This window comes from Gobio gobio, assembly GCF_949357685.1.
Source record: "Gobio gobio genome assembly, chromosome: 9".
In the NCBI taxonomy this organism is placed as follows: Eukaryota; Metazoa; Chordata; class Actinopteri; order Cypriniformes; family Gobionidae; genus Gobio; species Gobio gobio.
In genome coordinates this window covers 26233810-26257705 of record NC_137115.1, presented here as the reverse complement: position 1 = coordinate 26257705, position 23896 = coordinate 26233810, and the positions used below count along the sequence as shown (strand labels likewise).

Here is a 23896-nt window from a genome sequence, read left to right as displayed (position 1 = left end):
TGTGTGTGACTTTCTCTCTTGATGATGATAATTTAACCCTTTTTAAATAGGCTATCACAAATAACTTTCACTTGAAATAAAAACGTCATGTGATGTGTTTGCCAAGATCACGGATGATGCATATGTCTTTAAATTAATTATTTACTGATATAATATAAATGTATTAAAACATAAATTTCACATGATTTTATAAAAGTGGCTATTTAAATAAACTTCCATAAAATGTAGACACGCATCTTACTCTTACCTAACACTGATATTAAAATCATCTTTGCTGTTTCTGTGATTTGGTTCCATTTATTAATTTTGTCATTTATTTTTTATATTGGACCACACATATTGATTTCAAATATATTCAAAATAATTTTTTCAGAGAGTGAAATAAAAAAAACTTTCTCCCACCATTTAGATTTTATTTCTTTTTGTTGTTAAAATCTTGTGAATCTTGTTCAATGTGCAGATTGCCTCTCTCTCAGTCCTTCCCCTCCCCCCTCACTCTCAGGCTCACCCTGTGTATGTGTTTGAGTGTGTGTGCGCGCACGTGTGTGTGTGGGGGGGAGGGGGGGTGTCTCTCTCACCCTGTGAGTTTGTGTGTGTGCCTTTCTCTCTGGGAATGATAATTTAACCCTTTCGTATCATAGACTATCACAAAAAACTATCACTTTAGTGTGAATTAGTAAAAAAGAACTACAAACACCTTGAATTAAATACTGGCCTTCTGGACTTACAAAATTTTGAGCAGGAAAAGATAACTTTTATCTATTTTATCCTATGACATTAAAATTTATCTAGATTTAAATTACATCATGGGTGTGGCTTGTGGTGATAGTGGCACCAGTTGCTGCGGTAAATGTGGCATATTCGAGCGATTCTAAAATATTCTCCTGTTTAAATGCATATTGCCTGCCGTGCACAGTTAAGCTGATGCCACCGGCGTGGCGGTGCCACCGGCTTGGGCCCGTCATCGCTGCTCGCAGCTTTAATTATTATTATTATTATTATTATTATTATTATTATTATTATTAAACTTTCAAAACTCGTCCAAATTGGCGAAAATTTACGTCTGTTATGGTATTCAGAATTAGGCGTGGCAAAATGGCTCGACAGCGCCACCTAACGTAGTGCCCCTCCCGCTACATTTCACGTAGAGCTATGAAATTCGGTACACACATGTAACAGCCCAATACCTACTAAAAAGTCTCTACGTGCAAAATCTGAAAACCAACAGGAAGTCAGATATTTTTAATTTTTTGTTGCAAAATGTGCCATTTCCAGACGTTGTACTTTAACGAACTCCTTCTAGAGATTTAATCAGATCAACATCATATTTGGTCAGTCTAATTTAAAGGCCTTTGCGACATTAAATTGCGAAGATCTTGAGTTTTCCCTGAAGGGCGTGTCCGTGGCGGTCTCGCCAAATCTGATGTTTCGCCATGAAAAAGGAAGTTGTTGTAACTCGGACATACAATGTCTGATCTGCCACAAACTTCACATGTTTTATTAGAGTCCTTGCCTGAAGACATCAATATGCCAATATTCAGTGACAGTCATAGCGCCACCTGTGGGCAACAGGAAATGGCATGTTTTACGCTGTGATTAACTCCTCATTGAGATGTAACCAGATCAACATCATATTTGGTCAGTCTAATCTAAAGGCCTTGGTGATGTTATATTGTGAAGATCTTGAGTTTTCCCTGAAGGGCGTGTCCGTGGTGGCCTGACAAAGTCTGATGTTTCGTCATGACACAGGAAGCTGTTGTAAGTCAGGCATACAATGTCCTATCTGCCCCAAACTTCACATGTTTGATAAGAGTCCTGGCCTGAAGACATCTACATATAAGTTTCAGAATTAGGCGTGGCAAAATGGCTCCATAGCGCCACCTACAACATTTCAACTAAGTGCCCCTCCCGCTACGTTTCACGTACAGGTATGAAATTCGGTAGACACATGTAACAGCCCAATACCTACAAAAAAGTCTCTTGGTACAAAATCTGAAAACCAACAGGAAGTGAGATATTTTGATTTTTCTTTACTAAATTGTTGCAAATTTTCCCATTTCCAGATGTTGTACTTTAATCAACTCCGCATAGAGATTTAATTAGATCAACATCATATTTGGTCAGTCTAATCTTAAGGCCTTTGCAACGTTAAATTGCGAAGATCTTGAGTTTTCACTGAAGGGCGTGTCCGTGGCGGCCTTGCAAAATCTGATGTTTTGCCATGAAACAGGAAGTTGTTGTAAGTCAGGCATACAATGTCCAACCTGCCACAAACTTCATATTTTTGATAAGAGTCCTGGCCTGAAGACATCTACATATAAGTTTCAGAATTAGGCATGGCAAAATGGCTCCATAGCGCCACCTACAACATTTCAACTAAGTGCCCCTCCCGCTATGTTTCACATACAGGTATGAAATTTGGTAGACACATGTAACAGCCCAATACCTACAAAAAAGTCTCCTGGTACGAAATCTGAAAACCAACAGGAAGTGAGATATTTTTATTTTTCTTTACTAAATTGTTGCAAATTTTCCCATTTCCAGATGTTGTACTTTAATCAACTCCGCATAGAGATTTTATCAGATCAACATCATATTTGGTCAGTCTAATCTAAAGGCCTTTGCAACGTTAAATTGCGAAGATCTTGAGTTTTCACTGAAGGGCGTGTCCGTGGCGGCCTCAGAAATGTAGTTGTTTCGCCATGAAACAGGACATTGTTGTAACTCGGACATACAATGTCTGATCTGCCCCAAACTTCACATGTTTTATTAGAGTCCTTGCCTAAGACATCAACATGCCAATATTCAGTGACAGTCATAGCGCCACCTGTGGGCAACAGGAAATGGCATGTTTTAAGCTGTGATTAACTCCTCATTGAGATTTAATCAGATCAACATCATATTTGGTCAGTCTAATCTAAAGGCCTTGGTGATGTTATATTGTGAAGATCTTGAGTTTTCCCTGAAGGGTGTGTCCGTGGCGGCCTTGCAAAATCTGATGTTTCGCCATGAAACAGGAAGTTGTTGTAACTCGGACATACAATGTCTGATCTGCCCCAAACTTCACATGTTTTATTAGAGTCCTTGCCTGAAGACATCAATATGCCAATATTCAGTGACAGTCATAGCGCCACCTGTGGGCAACAGGAAATGGCATGTTTTACACTGTGATTAACTCCTCATTGAGATGTAACCAGATCAAAATCATATTTGGTCAGTCTAATCTAAAGGCCTTGGTAATGTTATATTGTGAAGATCTTGAGTTTTCACTGAAGGGCGTGTCCGTGGCGGCCTGACAAAGTCTGATGTTTCGCCATGACACAGGAAGCTGTTGTAAGTCAGGCATACAATGTCCAACCTGCCACAAACTTCACATGTTTGATAAGAGTCCTGGCCTGAAGACATCTACATATGAGTTTCAGAATTAGGCGTGGCAAAATGGCTCCATAGCGCCACCTACAACATTTCAACTAAGTGCCCCTCCCGCTACGATTCACGTACAGGTATGAAAGTCGGTAGACATATGTAACAGCCCAATACCTACAAAAAAGTCTCCTGGTACGAAATCTGAAAACCAACAGGAAGTGAGATATTTTGATTTTTCTTTACTAAATTGTTGCAAATTTTCCCATTTCCAGATGTTGTACTTTAATCAACTCCGCCTAGAGATTTAATCAAATCAACATCATATTTGGTCAGACTAATCTAAAGGCCTTTGCAACGTTAAATTGCGAAGATCTTGAGTTTTCCCTGAAGGGTGTGTCCGTGGCGGCCTTACAAAATCGGATGTTTTGCCATGAAACAGGAAGTTGTTGTAAGTCAGGCATACAATGTCCAACCTGCCACAAACTTCATATGTTTGATAAGAGTCCTGGCCTGAAGACATCTACATATGAGTTTCAGAATTAGGCATGGCAAAATGGCTCCATAGCGCCACCTACAACATTTCAACTAAGTGCCCCTCCCGCTATGTTTCACGTACAGGTATGAAATTTGGTAGACACATGTAACAGCCCAATACCTACAAAAAAGTTCCCTGGTACGAAATCTGAAAACCAACAGGAAGTGAGATATTTTGATTTTTCTTTACTAAATTGTTGCAAATTTTCCCATTTCCAGATGTTGTACTTTAATCAACTCCGCATAGAGATTTAATCAGATCAACATCATATTTGGTCAGTCTAATCTAAAGGCCTTTGCAACGTTAAATTGCGAAGATCTTGAGTTTTCACTGAAGGGCGTGTCCGTGGCGGCCTCGCAAAATCTGATGTTTTGCCATGAAACAGGAAGTTGTTTTAACTGGGACATACAAATGTCCGATCTGCCCCAAACTTCACATGTTTGATAAGAGTCCTGACCTAATCCCATCTACATGCCAATATTCAGTTAGTCATAGCGCCACCTGCTGGCAACAGGAAATGGCATGCTTTATACTATAATTCACTCCCAGAAACACTTTTAAATATGCCATGAAATCCCAAACATGCTAGAAACACAATAAATCTTGCAACACATGGATACGTGCTACTGTATGTGATACACGGCATTAAACAGGAAGTTGTTGTAACTCAGCTATACAATGTCTGATCTGCCTCAAACTTCACATGTTTGATAATAGTCCTGACCTGAAGACTACATGGCAATATTCAATTATAGTCGAAGCGCCACCTGCTGGCAGAAGGAGGTGTGGCACATTGAAGTGAGTTTGCCATATTTCTCCTATATTGACCCGCTTGAATGCATGTCGCCCACTATTCACTGTTTTCCTGAGGCCACCGGGTGGCGGTGCATGTGCGAGGGCCCTTTCATCGCTGCTAGCAGCTTTAATTTGTTTTATTTTCCATAAAATAACATATGACGTATGTCTCAACCATTCAGAAAGCTGCAAGAAATTACATTTCGTCTCCTTGGAATTATAAGGTTCTATCTGCATTCTGAGCAGTTTTGAGATATTGAGCTTCAAAGTTTTTGCATTACATATAGGAAAATTTATATCGGGAGCAAGTTTCTTTCAAACATTAAAATAACAGGGACCCTAAATGCATTCTTAATATACAATATCAAAATCTTCTTAAAATTGTAAATGGGAATTTTTGGAATGGGTCAAATGCAGATACAACCTTCTAATTCTAAAAAAACATTTTTCGCTTAGAATTATAAGGTTCTATCTGCCAAAACATTATTTGAACATTAAATATAAAATTAATGTTGTAACAATGTCTCAACATGTGTTAGAAAGTAAAATTGTATCCTTTCTATGACATTTATTTCATATTTTTAGCACTTCCAAGTATTTAGGACATTTCAAATTAAGCAAGGTAGGTCTAAATATTTTGTCCAGTGCAGATGTTAATTTTTGGTACCAATTTGGTGGGTAATTAAACACATTATTGCAGAAATTGTTAATCTTTCTTTTGTTTAGACAGAAAGCAGCTACAGTAATACATCTGAGCAGGACTTTATTCCACCTAAAGTGGGCCAGGTAAAATTGCTGAAATAACATGCTAACGTTTATTGTTTTAATTAAGACCCCATCAATTAAACTGTTGACTATTTGACCTTTAAGGCTTAATATTGTAAAAATTAAGACATTTTAAGACTTTAAAAACTGCAAGAAAACAGACATGCTTCAGCAAATTAATTCATAAAGTTTAATAATCATTGAAAAATGATTCACTGACTATATATAATCACAAAAAATGTCAGACTCATTTTCTAAAACACAGAACTATACTCTCTGTGACTCATTTTTTAAAACACAGACTTATCACAAAAAATGTCAGACTCGTTTTTTAAAGCAGAACTATAATACTCTCCATGACTCATTTTTAAAAAAAGACTTATACTCTCTTACTCATTTTTTAAAACAGACTTATACTCTCTGACTCATTTTTTAAAACAGACTTATACTCTCTGACTCATTTTTTAAAACAGACTTATACTCTCTGACTCATTTTTTAAAACACAGACGTATACTCTCTCTATGACTCATTTTTTAAAACACAGACGTATACTCTCTGACTCATTTTTTAAAACAGACTTATACTCTCTGACTCATTTTTTAAAACAGACTTATACTCTCTGACTCATTTTTTAAAACAGACTTATACTCTCTGACTCATTTTTTAAAACAGACTTATACTCTCTGACTCATTTTTAAAAACAGACTTATACTCTCTGACTCATTTTTTAAAACACAGACTTATACTCTATGACTCATTTTTTAAAGCAGACTTGTACTCTCTATGACTCATTTTTTAAAACACAGAACTATAATACTCTCTGTGACTCATTTTTTTAAAAACAGACTTATAATACTCTCTATCTGCTAGTGGCATGAATTTAAACATGGACTTAATGTCACTCATCTTCGCCTCTGAGATGATGCTCTGTTTGGAGAGTACCCTTGGTTTGGGTAAGATGGATGTAGGTGCCAGGCTTCTCGTGTGTTTGCTTGGTCCTCTTATGTCTACTTTAACTCTTGTGATTTTGTATAATGAAGAGTATATGGACACTGATCAAACACAAGCTGTGACACTTCAAAAAATGGAACCAGTTTGTACTGAAACAGCTTGGAACATGCCTGAAAGTCATAGAAATCTATACTCTTCATCTGTATGATTTCATATGGGTTGTTCCTGTTCACCTTCAGTAAAATGCGCAAGAAAGACAGTGGTGAATAGAATTCAGACACTGCCATTGCCTTTTCAATATGGATGTGCATATTGTCTACCTCCTGCACTGCGGAGTGGCCTGGAGTAGAGTATTTCATTGTTATCTTTTTAATTTGAGGATGCCTTGTCAGGAAATCTCCTATAGCAAAGGCTATTATGGAATTTATGTTCTGAGGCACACAACTATCACTCCATGTAGTCAACTCAGTGGCATGTGGATGATCACGTACAACGCGTTCTAATATTTTCATTAGTGCACTTGCAACATCATTTCCTCCCCTACCTGACATTGCCTCTGTCCACAAAGCACAGTAGCCTTTTTTAGTCTGCGAACAGTGAGCAGTAAGATTATACAAGTTAAGTTTCCGCTTGTAGAAAAAAGAGCTAATTGCAGCACGTGGACACGAAATAACATTCTGTAGGTCAAAACAGACTGTTAGAGTATCTTTATCCTCTCTGTCTTTTTGGCGCTCTTGGCGCATTGCCGTCTTGTCAGCTATATGCTTTGTTTGATGGTATTCATCACTTTGGCCTACCATGTTTTGCTTTACGGCAGTCTCATATGCTTCACACTGATCGCAACGATCCTTTTTACGGGTGTGAAAGCTAAGGTTGAACTCTGTGTTGAATATGAATCGGTAATAAGATTCTTTCACAGGTGTATTTCCATTCTCGTTGCATTTAAGTCTGTAGAGATCATACATCCTTGAAACATTGAGTACTGGTTCAAGGTACTGTCTTTCTGTGCTGGCACGACAGTAATGTGACTCAACAACAGGAAAGGAACTGATGTGTGCCTTTACATTCTCTTTCTGATTTTCGTCAATGCATTTTTTTGCATGCTTTCCCCTTGCATCTGATTTTGGCATGCTAGTTGTCTGATTTTTTTTCATGTGTGTATTATACACAGGTTTCTGGCTGATGGCAAGTGTGCCCAGATAAAACTGCTTACAGACTCTCACCTTTTCACCCTCTACGTTTAGATAGTCCTTAAATGAGTAGTTACACTTTCTGAGTGGTTCATCACAGGTTTGTCTTTCTTTTTCTGTGCAGTCTGTAGTCATGGCTATAAAGTCATATTTCCTGTTTTGACTCAACTGGTAGAACTGTGTAAAGCATTTCTCCCTTTCATCTGGGGTTACTTTCTTTGCACATTTGTATTCACATGACATACAGTTCTTCAAAGTTCTCACTTGTTTGGCAGAAGCCTTTTTATTTGCAGAGTTGACATGTTCCTTGCCCTCCTGATAATGTTTCTTGCGGGTACATGCTTTCCATGTTGAAGGATTTGAAACACGTCTCCTGTTTCTTCTTTTCTGAGTAACCCCCAGCTCTTCAATTTGTAAACTGGTAGGTGCAGTCACTGGCTCAGTCACTGGCTCGGTCACTGGCTCCACTGATGCAGTCACTGGCTCAGTCACTGGCTCCACTGGATTGTCTGGTAGGACCCTAGGCCCTGCTGCATCTACCGTGTCACCTGCCTGGAGAAAAAATATATTTGAAAAAATACATATTTAAACATAATATTTAAATACACAATGTAAAAAATAGGAATGCAATAAATTCAGAAAATGTTCTTATTATTAGCTCACTACCTCTGTAGCTCTAAACTAACCAATTCTGACTGACTGACTGACTGACTGATTCTTGCCTTTCCTCTCTCTGTTGTTCTCTGTGTTGGTATTACTGGACTGCTTGTTTCTCCCTCTCTCTCTACAAGTCTGATTTTACATTGCTCCTTTACAACATTGCTCCTTCCCTCTTCTGCCTCAGTTTCTCTCTCATTCTCTGATGATGCTTTTTTCATATTTTCTTTGCCTGGTGCTCTCTTTCTCGTTCTCCTGCTGTTGTTTTTAGCATTACTTTCCCCCCTCCTGGATATGTCAGGTTCATTACAAAAAATAGACAAAAAAAATATATGGTATACCATTGAGTAGCTACAGGCTACAATCATTCTGAAATCATTTTAATACTGAGGTAACTGCTTTAACAATCTGTCACATGTTCACATTTTCACATAACGATCATAACTTACTGTAACCACACTATTTTGAGTACAATAGGTTCGTTGGTAACACTTTACAATAAGGTTCATTAGCTAACATTAGTTAACTACATTAGTTAACATGAACTAATAATGAACTGCACTTTTATTTATCTTTGTTAATGTTAATTTCAACATTTACTAATACATTATTAAAATCTTGTTAACATTAGTTAATGCACTATGAACTAACATAAACAAACCATGAACAGCTGGATTTTTCTTAACTAACGTTAACGAAGATTAACTAATGCTGAATAGAGGTGTTGTTCATGGTTAACTTAGTTCATGTTAACTAATGCATTAACTAATACAACCATATTTTAAAGTGTTACCGGTTCTTAGTGCTTGCCTCTTAATATCAGGAACTATGAAGCTAGCGCTGCTGGCTAGTGTGGTGTCTAACTTAACTATGAAAACAATCTCCTCAGCGAGACCAACAACGAAAAAAAACACTGAACTTGCCTGGAATTCGGGCTGCTGTCCTTGACAAGATCGTCAATAAAATTGTCGATCTTGAGGTTTCTTAAAAACTTCGCGTTGCGTGCCATAATCCTCACAGATATTGTGTCTGCGATCCTGTCAAGGAAAAAGCCGGCGACACGACTTATAAAGTTGATTCTGATTGGTCCTCTTCTGTGCATTCGAAGTGCTGATTGGCTCACGCAGGTAGAACCTTATAGAGCCAAGTCAGAGTTCGACTTTGTAGATAGAACCTTTTTGTTTTTTCAATAAAATGTCCCAAAATGTACACAACTTAAAAAAAAACATCACATAATGTAAATAAGTTGTCACAGAATAAGAATATGTGAATAACTCAATTTTGACAAAAACGTCAGATAGAACCTTATAATTCCAAGGGGACGATTTGCACTGAACTATTTCCCATTTCCACGTAGATGATAACCGACATCTGTAGCTTGTCAGATACAATTAAATGGATGGAAATAAAATGCTCCATCACAATGCGTAATGACGCACAATGGCTGATCTTGCGCTCTTAGAAGATGTGGCAAATGGAAGGATTCGGAGTGAACGCATCTTCAGACAGCAAGAAGACTTGCTGGCAAACGAGGACGAGTGGCTTATGAGCCGGTTCCGACTTCCTCGAGCCGTCCTGTTGGACCTCTGCGGTCTTTTGGGCCCAGCGTTAGAGAGGAGCACTCGGAGGAACCACGCCGTGCCAGTCCCACTTCAAGTCCTAACAACACTAGGATTCCTGGCGACTGCCACTGTTCAGAGGGAATTGGCTGACAGGTCAGGTATATCTCAGCCGACCCTTAGCCGGTTAATGCCAGACGTGTTAAAAGGCATAATAGCTTTGTCCCGTGATTCCATAAAGTTTCCATACACGGCGGGTGAACAGGAAAACAAGAAAGCTTAATTTGCAGCTATGTATGGTTTCCCAAACGTAATCGGTGCTATTGACTGCACTCATGTTGCCATAAGGGCACCGAATGTAAATGAAAATGCTTTCATTAATCGAAAGCATTTCCATTCAATCAATGTCCAAATTATTTGTGATGCAGACATGTTGCTCACTAATGTAGTTGCTCGGTGGCCTGGGTCGACCCATGACTCATTCATTTTAAGACACAGCAGTGTTGGACGCAGACTCGAGGCTGGTGCTGTGCGTGATGGCTGGCTTATAGGTACGTTTAATTTATAGACATTTCACATTTTACTGTACTTCAATGTCTTAACCCTTTCACTATCCTTGCAGGGGACAGTGGATATCCCCTCAAACAGTGGCTGTTGACGCCTTTCCTCAACCCACATAGTGCAGAGGAAAGGCACTACAACATGTGCCACAGCCGAGCTCGCGCTATAGTGGACCGCACCATCGGCCTGTTTAAGGGCAGATGGTGCTGCCTCGACTGCACTGGATGGAGGTTATTGTACACTCCTGAAAAGGTGTGCCAAATCATACTGGCATGTGCTGTGCTACACAATGTGGCACAGCTTAAAAACGTGCCTCTACCCCCTGACGGCGATTGCTGTGTTGGCCCCGACCCTGACCCCCATCCCCAGGCATTTGAGCCAAATGCTGCTGCTGTGCGCCAGCGTTTGGAAGTGATGCGTCGCTTGTAAAGAACAACAAAAGGTGTGGAAAAATATACTATTTATTCAAGAATTCCCTCATTGTGGAGTTTATTTCATTAAGGACAGTCTTGATTTCGCCCAACTCCTTGGCCACATCTCTAATTGAATCAATGACTTCCCTCTGCATTTCTAGGACCGCATCTGTGAGGACACGTCCGCTGCTGGAGGGTTGAGAGCCGCGTGCCGTGGAGACGCTGGGTCCAGACGGCTGCTCCGCTGCAGCATCGTAACCGGCCCCGCTGGAACACCCAACGACTGAAATAAAGATTGTTCTATATGAATAAACTGTAATTGTGTAGCCTACATACATGTGACTTGACTGCATTCATTTTACTTATTTCACTTACCTGTGTCATCTGGCGCGTCAGTGTCCCCCTCCACTTCAGTCACCACTCCACTTAATAGGGATTCCCCAATAATTGCAGCCAGTCTCTCATCAAGAGGGGTCAGCTCCGGTGTCCCCTTTCCCCCACCCGTGGCAGACACACTCTGGCGATGGAGCGCTAGACGCTTTTTTCCCTCGACTTTGATGTCCGACCATTTCTTTTTTATTTCGGCCACGGTCCGAGGTTGTGAGGCTACAGCATTTACAGCGTTTACAACCTTTTGCCACTCAAGTGCCTTTTTGGCATTAGTAATGACCACACTGTGCCCTCCAAACAACATTTTCCTCCTCTTTTCCACCTCGCCAACGATAACTTCTACCTCACATTGAGTGAAGTTACGTTTCTTTGATTTCCTCTCTGTGTTTGCCATGATTTCGCAATCGATGAATATTAATTTGTGGGCGTTTCACTGACTATTTATGGGCAACTATGGGCGTGACATGAAGCCGCAAAAGCTGCGCTACATTTCGAATTGATTATGATTTATTAAGGGAAAACTGCGTAGGATGTGCGTGCGCACGGTTTTATAAATCCGAATATTTCTGTGCGTACGCACGTCCTATGTTTCATCCGTACGCCACTTCTGACGCAAATCCTACGCAAAGTTTTATAAATGAGGCCCCAGAACATTCATTTAGTGAATTTCAAAATAAATTCCACATCAAAGATCCAGAACATCTAATACACAGCTACATTTACAATTTCTTCATAACAGATATAATTATGCTTGGGCGGTAATTATGCATGCGACTACAAACCCCCCCCCACTCCACCCCCGCAGCCACTGATGTCAACTTCCTGAACGAGCTAAATCACTTTTATGCTCGCTTTGAAAGAGACAACAGAGAAACTGCCACCAAGCTCAAACCCTCAGCTGACCCACCAATCACACTCTCCACCACAGATGTCTGCAAGTCACTGAGCCGGATCAGCGCGCACAAGGCTGCTGGACCAGACAACATCCCTGGTCGTGTTCTCAGGGCATGTGCGGAGCAGCTCGCTGAGGTTTTTACAGACATTTTCAACCTGTCTCTTGCCCAAGCAGCTGTACCTTCATGCTTTAAACGCACTTCCATTGTGCCAGTGCCAAAACACTCTAACCCGAGGTGCCCTAATGACTACCGCCCTGTAGCACTCACACCCATCGTCATGAAGTGCTTTGAGCGGCTGGTCCTGAAACACCTAAAAGACTCTCTACCATCCACATTGGACTCACACCAGTTTGCCTACCGCAGCAATAGGAGCACAGAGGATGCAGTTTCCATGGCACTGCACTCTGTGCTCCCTCACCTGGACAATAAAAACACTTACGCACGCATGCTGTTTGTTGACTTCAGCTCAGCATTCAACACTGTCATCCCAACCAAGTTAATAGCCAAACTTGGAGACCTGGGCATCAACACTTCAATGTGTAACTGGATTTTGGACTTCCTAACTGACAGACCCCAGAATGTTCGTTCAGGATTCACCTGCTCCACATCCATCACTCTTAACACTGGTGTACCACAGGGCTGTGTGCTAAGCCTGTTTCTCTACTCCCTCTTCACCGCCGACTGCAAGCCTGTGTATGGATCTAATTCTATCGTCAAGTTTGCGGACGACACAATGGTGATTGGTCTCATCAGCAACAACTGATGAGACTGCCTATAGGGAGGAGATCCAGCACCTGGCCACATGGTGCACCGAAAATAACCTGCTCCTCAACACCACCAAAACGAAGGAGCTCATCGTGGACTTCAGGAAGGAGTCAAGAGGCACACACGACACCATCACATCAATGGAATGGCTGTTGAACGTGTCTCCAGTTTCAAGTTCCTGGGGATCCACATCTCGGCGGACATGTCGTGGACGACCAACACCTCCAGCCTGGTCAAGAAGGCTCACCAGCGCCTCTTCTTCCTGAGGATACTGAGGAAGAATCAGCTCTCCTCGGCTATCCTGGTGAACTTCTATCGCTGTGCAATAGAAAGCATCCTGACCAACTGTGTGGCAGTGTGGTATGGGAGCTGCTCTGTTGCGGAGCGCAAGGCACTGCAGCGGGTGGTGAAAACTGCCCAGCGCATCACAGGGACTCCACTACCTGCCATCGAGCACATCCAGTCCTGCACTCTAATATTGTTCCAAACCTGTATTCATTTCTTCTGTTGAACACAGACAGCTGATGGTAGCCGTTGACTTCCATATTATTTCTTACTATGGGGACTTTAATGTTAATAAAACTACAAAAGACATAGAAAAGCACTCTCTGTTCTTGACTGAAAAACATTAATACAGTAGCTTTAATAAGAATCAATTTATTTTATAGTGAAGTCTATGTAGTGTTTTATTTTTACATTTATTCATTCAATTTCATACTTAAATGCTGCTGTACAGCTCTGAGCTGCCAGTGTAAATCTTGATATATATTTATTGTATATTATACTATACACTAGGAATGTGTACAAGGGGTTTTTTTAAGTAAAGATTTAAGTTTAAGTAAGGTTTTTCAAGTCTTTTAAGTAGAATAAAAAAATTGAATTTTTTTTTCTCCTTAACCTCTTTCTGTTCCCGTCGCCTAAGAATAGAATAGCAAAAAACTGATGTGACTAGCCATCAGAGGTATGTATAATATATATATTATATATCTTGTATGTTATACCTTTTGTACCCTTCTGTAATTGTATTCATCGTTTGTATTGTTAACAAACAAACCACATCCATCCCCCACACTTTTGAAAAGCTTGCTACGCCTCAGTCAGTCATAAAGTCGATCCAGAGGTGGGTCCACAGACGGTGAGGAATGGATAGAGGGACCAGTTTACCTTCGGGGAGCTTCCTAAGAGTGTTGGCAACTGCACAAACTGAGCATCCCTTGACATACCGGGAGACATCCTGAGGCATGGAGGGCCACCAATACCATTGTTGCAGGAGCGAGAGGGTTCGTATACTGCCTGGGTGTCCAGAGCCCGGTGATGTATGAGCTAAGTCCATTAGGGGCTGACGGTGGGTCGGTGGAACATAGAGGAGCCCCTCAGGACCTCCAGGTGGAGCAGGTTCAGAGTGGTTGTCTTGAGAGATGCGATGGTTCAAGGACCACTGGATGGAACTCACAATCATGGCTGGAGGGAGGACAGGTTCCAGATCAGAGCTTTAAGGATTAGGCTGGTGGAGCCAGGATAAGGCGTCCGCCTTGCAGTTCTTAGTTCCGGGTCAGTAGGATACCGTGAAATGGAATCGGGTGAAGAACAGGGCCCAATGGGCTTTACGGGGATTCAGTCTCTTGGCCTTCCGGAGATATTCGAGGTTGCGATGATCCGTGATGACCTCGAACTGGTGATTTGCTCCCTCCAGCCAGTGTCGCCACTCCTCCAATGCAAACTTGATGGCTAGCAATTCTCTGTTCCCGATGTCGTAATTCTGCTCAGCCGGCGACAGCTTTTTGGAGAAGAAGGCACATGGATGGAGTCGTGGAGGATCACCCTGCCGCTGAGATAATACCGCCCCGACTCCTGTAGACGAGGCGTCCACTTCGATGATGAATCGGAGCTCAGGGTTAGGATGCACGAGGATCGGGGCAGTTTGGAAGTCTTCTCGGAGCTGATGAAATGCTTCTCGGGCAGATGGTGTCCGAACAGAGACTTGGGCCTGCCTCTGAGGAGTAAAGTGAGGGGTGCACTGAGCAGACTGTTGTTGAGCACGAAGCGATGATAGAAGTTAGCGAATCCCAGGAAACACTGGAGCTCCTTCACCGTCGTGGGTAAGGGCCAGTCTTGGATGGCTTCCACCCTCCTCTGGTCCATCTGGATACTGTGTTGGTCGATGACATATCCTAAGAGCTGCCCGGATATGAAACTCACACTTCTCCAGCTTGAGGTACAGGTGGTGTTGTCAAAGTTTCTCTAGGACCTGGGAGACATGTTGGCGATGTTCGGCCTGGTTCCAGGAGAAGATGAGGATGTCATCGATGTAAACGACCACGAATCGATGGAAGTACTCCCGGAACACCTCATTTATATAATTCTGGAACATCGAGGGGGAGTTGGACAGGCCATATGGCATGGCGCGGTATTCATAGTGGCCTGATGGTGTGATAAAGGCAGTCTTCCACTCAGCGAATATGAATGAGGTTGTACGAGCTCCGCAGGTCCAGCTTGGAGAAGATACGAGCTCCTCACAGCTGTTCCAGAGCTGCTGGGACCAGAGGAAAGGGATAACTGAACTTCACCATCTGGGAGTTGAGATGACGATAATCAATGCACGGTCTCAAGCCTCCATCCTTCTTGGCCACGAAGAAGAAGCTCGAAGCGGCAGGGGATGTCGATGGACAAATTAAGCGTTGTGAGAGTGCCTCTTGTACGTACTCCTCCATGGCCTTCTGTTCTGGGAGGGACAGTGGGTAGATCCTACCCTTTGGTAGGGTAGCCCCAGGCAGCAGGTCGATGGCGCAGTCCCATGGCCGGTGTGGTGGTAGCTGCATTGCCAACCGCTTGCTGAACACATCCTGGAACGCCCAGTACTCTGGAGGAATCTCAATGTGATGGTTCGTATCAGGACTTTCTATGGAAGTAGAGAGGAGAGGAATTACCTCGGAGTCGGGAGAGGAGGAACGGAGACTCACAGAGGATTTCTTGATAGGAGATATACAGGTCAGCAATCAGTTATCACTCCATTTGAGAATCTCACCAGTGCTCCACTGGATGGTAGGTTGGTGCTGAGAGAGCCAGGGGTGTCCCAGGATGATGTCTGTGGTGGAACCTTCCAGCACCATGAACGAGATGTCCTCGGAATGTAAATTTCCAATGCAGAGTGTCAGTGTGGGGGAGCAATACCGGATGTGACCACAACCCAGCGGTTTTCCATGGATGGTATGTTGGAGAATTTGGGGGCTGATGAAATTCCCTGCCAAGCCGGAATCGATGAGGGCCTCAGCTGGAATGCAAACATGAGAATGAATGTTCGTTGTGGAAAAGCTGTGATTGGGCTTCCAGATATAACAAGCACTGTAGGAGAAACCCACCGCAATCCTCCGCCGCGCCAGTGAATGTCGCTGGTCAGGCCATGGGACTGACAGAGGCAGCTGGAGAAGAAGCAGTGGGTGCTGGGAGTTGGAGTGCTGTGCGTATGGCGTGCACAAGCTCCGGAGTGACTGTGCCATAAGTGCTGGTGGAGGACGGTGGCAGGGAAGATCGCATCGCCGTGACCAGGGTGGTGAAGGGATCCGGCGGGCAATCTCCACCTGTGTCCATGGCGCTCTGCATGAGGTCTGGTCTTCTGTCAGGACACAGACGGAGGCAAAGAGACAGGTAAGGTGAATGGTATTTATTTAAACAGAGACACGAACACAGGCAAAATGAGGGAGGCAGGTAAAGGATGAGGAATAGCACTGCACAGTCACTTAGCTCTGTGAATATCTTGAAGGTTGGTTGGATGAAGGAGAACATGAGGAGACAAGGAACTGGAGACAAGGAAGGCGTTGGAAGGAGTCGACGGGAATCTCAGGTGAGTAACAGGTAAGGAGTCTAGGTAAGACAGTGATGTGCAGGGAGAGTGTGCTACTTGTAGTGTCTGTGATGATGAAATGCAGGTGCAAGTGATCAGTACTCTGGGGAGAGTGAACGAGTGGGCGGGGCGTGGAGATCTGGTGACAATGTCTGTGTGGGCGTTGGCTGTGACTCTGACTTTTATGCCATAGTTATCATGTTTATTAGCTTCTTAGTTCACGCGTAGAAATGTAGAATTGGTTTGTTCTTCACAGAGACAGAACAGCGTGCAGAGGGCAGGATTGAGTCACGTAAGATGATTGACAGTTCCAGATGACGAATGAGTGTGTGATGACTCATATCTGATCAAATCAGGAAGAGGAGAGACAGAGCTCGCTTTGAACACTGTTTCAGGTTTTCAGATTGGATAATTCAGTTAGAAATGAATAGAAATGGTATTATGTATGACGAAATATTTTGCAAACGTGATATTTCTCCAAATATGCACACTTTTGAACTAAGAGCCATAGCGAACGCTGTTTAGTGCAGCTGTGTGGACACAACTGAACCGCAGCAGACGAGAGAGAATTTATTTTCATGTGATATTCGATTCAAAATATCTTACATTACAGATCGATTATTTTGCACTTCTGACATAAATTAAGAAATGAATGTCACTGCAACCCAGTTTTATCATAAACTGTGGTTAAATATCGAAGCTGGAGTCTTTAATCTGTCTAATGATACTGAGTTTGTCCAGATAAAGTAAGACTGTGATGTTTTAACGAGCAGTGAATGTTGAACAACAGTAATCTGGTTCTGTCTGCGATCCGAATGGGGTTAATCATTTGCCAACAATGTGAAACATTTATGCTTATTACATGTTTTATAAGTCTAGGTTGTGGCAAATCAATTTTAAGTACTAGCAGTTACCACAGTTATAGTTGACAAAGGATGACAGAATTATGAACGAATATGCCTTTGTTTGTCACACTGTCTTTCTTATAGGCTTTTCAAAATTCAATCTATTCAATAATGTGAATAACAGGCCTATACATTGTCATTTGCAGTTTTGTGTTTTAAATTAAATGAAACCTGCTGTAATCAGTGTTATTAATTTGCCACTTTTCTGTTTTATTTAAAAATACAAAATATATGTTATGAAAAAATAGGCCAGTAAGAGCAGTGCGTGTAAATTCACTCCCCTGGCCTCAAGAGGTGTGCTAGGGGCTGCTGTCTTTAGCTTACTTGTTAGTGTGCATGCCTTCCATGCCGGAGACCCTGATTCAAGGTTTTCTGAGCTTGGTTGCAATAAAAGCTGTTTTTGGTCTAACGCGGGACTTTTGAGTTCTGAAAAGTACAGAATATGTTTTATAGTACAATGACCTCTTATATGTCAAAAGATCAAGGACATTTTTTTTTCTCAATTAATGACCCTTTATGGTCACCTAATATAAAGTTTGACTAAACATTTTGTCAAAACACAGGTAACAGGCAGCAACAAGTTAAAACGTTAAAACGGTGAGATGCAGAGAATGTCAAGCATCTATTAATAGTCTCTTAAACATATTGTATAAATAAATTTAACCTATGATCTTAATATTGAAAAAAAAAAGTTGCATCAGACCATGAAATTAGCTTATTCCACTGTATTCCACTCCTACTTTGCCTGACTCCTGTTCTGTCCAATGACCTGGTTACTCTCTAAATCATTCATCCATATTAATTATGTTTATAAAAGTGCATATACTGTATCAAGTCATTTGCATTTGGCAGTCACAGTGGAGTTCATCTCTAGGATGCTTGTCTTTCTTTTCGCACTCCTGCTTTGTCATAAACCTTATACAAAGGCAGAAAACACTCTTTGTCAAAATATGGGAGACTCCAAGTATGCACTGCTTTTCAAGGATGGAGACGTAACTATTGGAGGACTTTTTTCAATCCGCAGTATAGAAATATTACCTTCATTTGACTTTATAGAAAAACCTCAGCTTCTATCATGCTCCAGGTTTGTAACATTGTCAACTATTTGAGAAATATTATAGCAGATTAATTCAGTATGGCAGATAAGTTTTCAATATCAGTAGAATTTTAATGTAAATATATTGTAGAATATAAAATCATGTATTTTGAATTTATAACCACAAACCACCAAATCTGGAACATTATGGCAGTGTGAATTTGAGAGATTTCCGGATGGCTCAAATCATGATATTTGCCATTGAGGAGATAAACAGAAGTAAAAGTTTGCTCCCAAATGTTTCTATTGGTTACAAAATATATGATAGCTGTGGTTCAAGACTGTCTTCTATGAGTGCAACTATGGCACTGATGAATAGTCAGGAGTTTGCAGGAGGGGACAGATGCCATGGACAGTCTCCTATACATGCTATTATAGGAGAAACTGAGTCTTCTGCCACAGTGATTCTGTCCAGAACTACAGGACCTTTTAAAATTCCAGTGGTAAGGAGCAAAAACATTACATTCTTGACATCATTGCCATACTGATGACTGTTTCAAAGTTTCCTCTGCTTTTTTCAGATAAGTCACTCAGCCACATGTGAATGTCTTAGCAATAGAAAAGATTACCCCTCATTCTTCAGGACAATTGCTAGTGATTACCACCAGAGCAGAGCTCTTGCATACATAATCAAATACTTTGGTTGGTCTTGGGTGGGAGCTGTGAACAGTGACAACGATTATGGAAACAATGGAATGGCCATATTTCTTAAAACAGCCCAGGAAGTGGGGATTTGTGTGGAGTACTCTGTGAAATTCTACCGAACAGAGTCTGAAAAACTCCAGAAAGTTGTAGACACTATGAAAAGAAGCACCACAAAAGTGGTTGTTGCATTTCTTTCCCGTGTTGAGATGGTTAATCTACTTGAGCAACTAAGCATTCAGAACATTACCGGCCTCCAAGTAATTGGTGTGGAAGCATGGACAACTGCAAAGAGTTTGATCACTCCAAACAGTTTTCGTGTTCTGGGAGGGTCACTAGGGTTTGCAGTGAGGAAAATCAATACGGAAGGGTTTTCAGATTATGTTATAAAAGCATTCTGGGACACAGCTTTTCCATGCTCACAGACTGGGGGGGATTCTCCTCAAGATAATTTAAATTGCAGCATATATAAGGATCTACTTGTGCTAAAAAATTACAATGAAGATGTGCCTGAGCAAAGATATGCAAGCAATGTCTACAAAGCAGTTTATGCTGTTGCACATTCACTACACAATCTACTCAAGTGCAAAGAACAAGAAGGTTGTAAGAAAAGTCTGACAATACAACCACAGCAGGTAAAAAAAAAAAAAAAAAAAAACGAAGAGCGATTTGGTGTGAAAGAGGGTAATCCTATATATCTTTAACAATGTGTTAAAATACCTAACTGTTCATGTATTTTTATTAGGTAGTTGAGGCTCTGAAAAAGGTAAATTTTACCGTAAAGTTTGGAGATAATGTGTGGTTTGACAGCACTGGTGCCACAGTAGCCCAATATGAAGTTGTGAACTGGCAGCAGGACTCCGATGGATCAATCCAATTTAAACCAGTGGGATACTATGATGCGTCATTGCCCCCTGACCAGCGCTTTGTGGTTAACACTAAAAACATAATCTGGGCTGGAGGACAGCTGGTGGTAAATTGTAATATGTTGGATTGAAAGAAACTAATGTGGCATGGTAAAAAAAACAAAAACAAAAAATATTGTACTTTTCAATGCAGAAGCCAAGATCTGTGTGCAGTGAGAGCTGTCCTCCAGGCACAAGGAAGGCTGCACAGAAAGGAAGACCTATCTGCTGTTATGACTGTATTCCATGTGCAGAAGGAGAAATCAGTAATGAGAGAGGTAATCTTCAGCCCATATCACACTTTCAAAGAAAATTAGTTAGTTGCTATTTTTGTGTTCTTCTTCTACTCTTCAGGATGCAGTTTATTATCAAAGGAGTTCATAAATAAAACAACTTTCTTCTTATCTCTAACTATAGTAAACACAACTTCCTTTCCAGATTCAAATAACTGCAAGCAGTGTCCAGGGGAATACTGGTCTAATGCTGAGAAAAATAAATGTGTGTTAAAGACTGTAGAGTTTCTGTCATTCACAGAAGTTATGGGTATAGTGCTAGTCTTTTTCTCACTGTTTGGAGTAGGATTAACTGTGCTGATGGCCATCCTGTTTTACAGCAAGAAGGACACCCCCATAGTAAAAGCCAATAACTCAGAGCTGAGCTTCCTACTACTCTTCTCATTGACTCTGTGTTTCCTCTGTTCACTTACTTTCATTGGTCGGCCCACTGAGTGGTCCTGTATGTTGCGTCACACAGCATTTGGGATCACTTTTGTCCTCTGTATCTCATGTGTTCTGGGGAAAACAATAGTGGTGTTAATGGCCTTCAAGGCTACACTTCCAGGAAGTAATATCATGAAATGGTTTGGGCCTTTACAACAACGACTCAGTGTTCTTGCCTTTACACTTATACAGGTTCTTATCTGTGTACTTTGGCTAACATTATCTCCTCCATTTCCCTACAAAAATATGAAATATTATAAGGAAAAGATCATTCTTGAGTGCAGTCTTGGTTCTACTATTGGTTTCTCTGCTGTACTGGGTTATATTGGCCTTCTGGCTGGCTTGTGCTTCATTCTGGCATTTCTGGCACGCAAGCTGCCAGATAACTTCAATGAAGCCAAGTTCATCACATTCAGTATGATCATATTCTGTGCTGTATGGATCACATTTATTCCAGCTTATGTCAGTTCTCCAGGAAAATTTACTGTAGCTGTGGAGATATTTGCCATTTCAGCCTCAAGCTTTGGTTTACTATTATGTATATTTGCTCCAAAATGTTATATCATTCTGTTCAAGCCTGAACAAAATACAAAGCAACATGTGATGGGAAAGATTCCACATTAGTCTTAATAAAAAAATAAGCTAATATTAACATATTAATATTGCAGTGGTTACTTATGTTATCTAACAAATCCACCAAATACAGGACATTATCAATGGTCCCAAAACAAACCCTCAAATATTGCATACACAATTTCTGATCAATGATTAAAGATCATTTGAAGTCTGTCATTGTTATATGCCAGTCCTCAGATAGTCCTCAAATAATCTACAAATTTTATATAAATCACTCACTCTATTTGTATAAAAAAATATTTATTATTGCTTGCTTTATACAACTCACCAGTAAATTTTACAGAAGTTAAATTAATTGCATTTGTTGTATGATAGAATTATCACTGAATCTCATTAAATATGACAAATGAAATGTAATACATGAACGAAAAACTGTTAATAAGAAGGCCACCAGTGGAAGGCTGGAGTTATATATGTAGGTCTTTTCAAGCGTCTTGGAGACGTTGCCACAGTTCTTCTGGATTAATGCTGCCTTTGCGTGCTATCGAAATGTCCTACTTCCCACTTCTGAAGTCGTGATTATGAACTCATCGCATTCAAATTTTGACTTGAGAGGGCGTTCATGTCCAATTGTTTACCTAGGAAACTAGTATTTATGATAATTCTGATAGCACGTGAAGGCAGCATTAGTCTGTCTCAGTTTTTTTTCCCGTTTCTTCATGTAATCCCAGTTGGACTCGATGATGGTGAGATCAGATCTCCATGTGGAGCATACCGGCTGCAGTCAGACTCCTTGTGCATACAAAAATCTCACTTGATTGTTACAATTAATGGCGAAAGGAATGTTTGGAATATTTCAGTTTACTCACTACAGCAAAATATAAAAATAACTGTCTTAAAACCTTTTTTTTTTTGGTGAAAATACTAACATGCCTAAGGCTTTTGCACAGTACTGTAGATATTTTATGTAATATTTTTAGGAGCTGATTGAACATTTGGAATGGTAATACATTTTGAGCCCAATTTCGGCAAAATACAGATCATTCACATTAACGGCAAATTATTTATTATTGTAATCAATTGACAGCCCTAAACAGTAGAAATCATTGCATGCATTAATCTATGTATGGATGTTGTTACTACAATAATTTGAGCCATACTAACTGAGTAGCCCATATGAAAAAACCTGTATGGTTAATATACAGCGACCATATATCTTTCTTACTTAAAGGAACACGCCGACTTTTTGGGACTTATTCACTGTGTGTTTGACTTGTGTTATTGTTAACTATACTGTATATTAGGGATCGACCGATATGGATTTTTTAGTGCCGATGCCGATACAGATTTTTTTTCATCAGCCTTAGCCGATGACCGATACGGGCTGCCGATTTTCTTGAGCCGATATTTGAAGCCGATACTGCTTTTGTTCCCTCAATTTACATCATAAAAATTACACAATGATCATGATGATAACAATTAAAAATTTAAAAAGGAACATTTATTGAACTAAAAAAAATAACAAATAGTAAAAACAGGTGAAGTAGAACAAGAAAAAAAAGAGTTCAGTGGTGAAAATAAATTCTGAAAATAAATATTTAAGCACAAATAAAATAATTACACTATTGCACACAGTAGCAACAAGCAAGCAGCATAATAAAGTGCACACTGACTGTACTATACTTAATTTTAAAATTATTTACAACCTAGTCATTTAATGCTAAGGTGCACTTTAATTAATCTCTTGTAGAGCAACAAAAAAATCTTCCACCAAAAATCTCCCAATGCTCCACGTGAAACTTTGGTCTTCCGACCTTTTACCATTGTGTCAATTCTCAATTGATTTTGATTAATATGCACAAGGGAGGGAGAGCAAGACAGTTTGAAGATGGTGAGAGTGCGTGCGCGCGGCCGGAGGAGGGGCATGCTCTCTGCTCGTTCTCTCAGCAACACATGCGCAACAGTCAGTCTCATCACTCACCGATCAAATAAGGCTTTAGCGGGATAAAAATTTGCTTTGGTAGCCGCCAAAGAACGCAGTATGTGACGGCCGGTGTTGATTCTGTGGCGCACCACCGCGACTTAGTCTATGTGTGGGAAACACTGGAGAGACACACACACCAGACACGTCTAAACCACAGCCAGGTGGTCGCTGAATAAAACTGCCACAAATACCACGGTACAACGTCGGCATTACTTAATCCTATGACCATTGTTCGTAACAGCTACCATATGCATACGAATAGCCTACAACCTAGCTAATTGTAGCTCCCTAAATACAATGGCAAGCAGTTTTATAGACGAGGCATTCAGAATTTGCGTTTTCCATTTGGAAAGCTATAGCTATATAGCAACTATAGCTTAGCTA

The 23896-nt window shown here is 40.9% G+C and overlaps 1 protein-coding gene across 1 annotated transcript in view; it reads left to right on the top strand.

Annotated features, from left to right (window-relative positions):
- LOC307131984 (extracellular calcium-sensing receptor-like) overlaps nucleotides 1-21576 on the top strand; it is a gene marked incomplete at both ends in the record, with an annotated part of 113445 nt that extends 91869 nt beyond the window's left edge. Inside the window, 4 exons of the mRNA XM_079826119.1 lie at nucleotides 19295-19963; nucleotides 20074-20298; nucleotides 20388-20511; nucleotides 20672-21576. Of these exons, the coding sequence (XP_079682245.1) occupies nucleotides 19295-19963; nucleotides 20074-20298; nucleotides 20388-20511; nucleotides 20672-21576 (1923 nt within the window). The remainder of the gene's footprint in view (nucleotides 1-19294; nucleotides 19964-20073; nucleotides 20299-20387; nucleotides 20512-20671) is intronic.
- Nucleotides 21577-23896: the final 2320 nt, after the last annotated feature.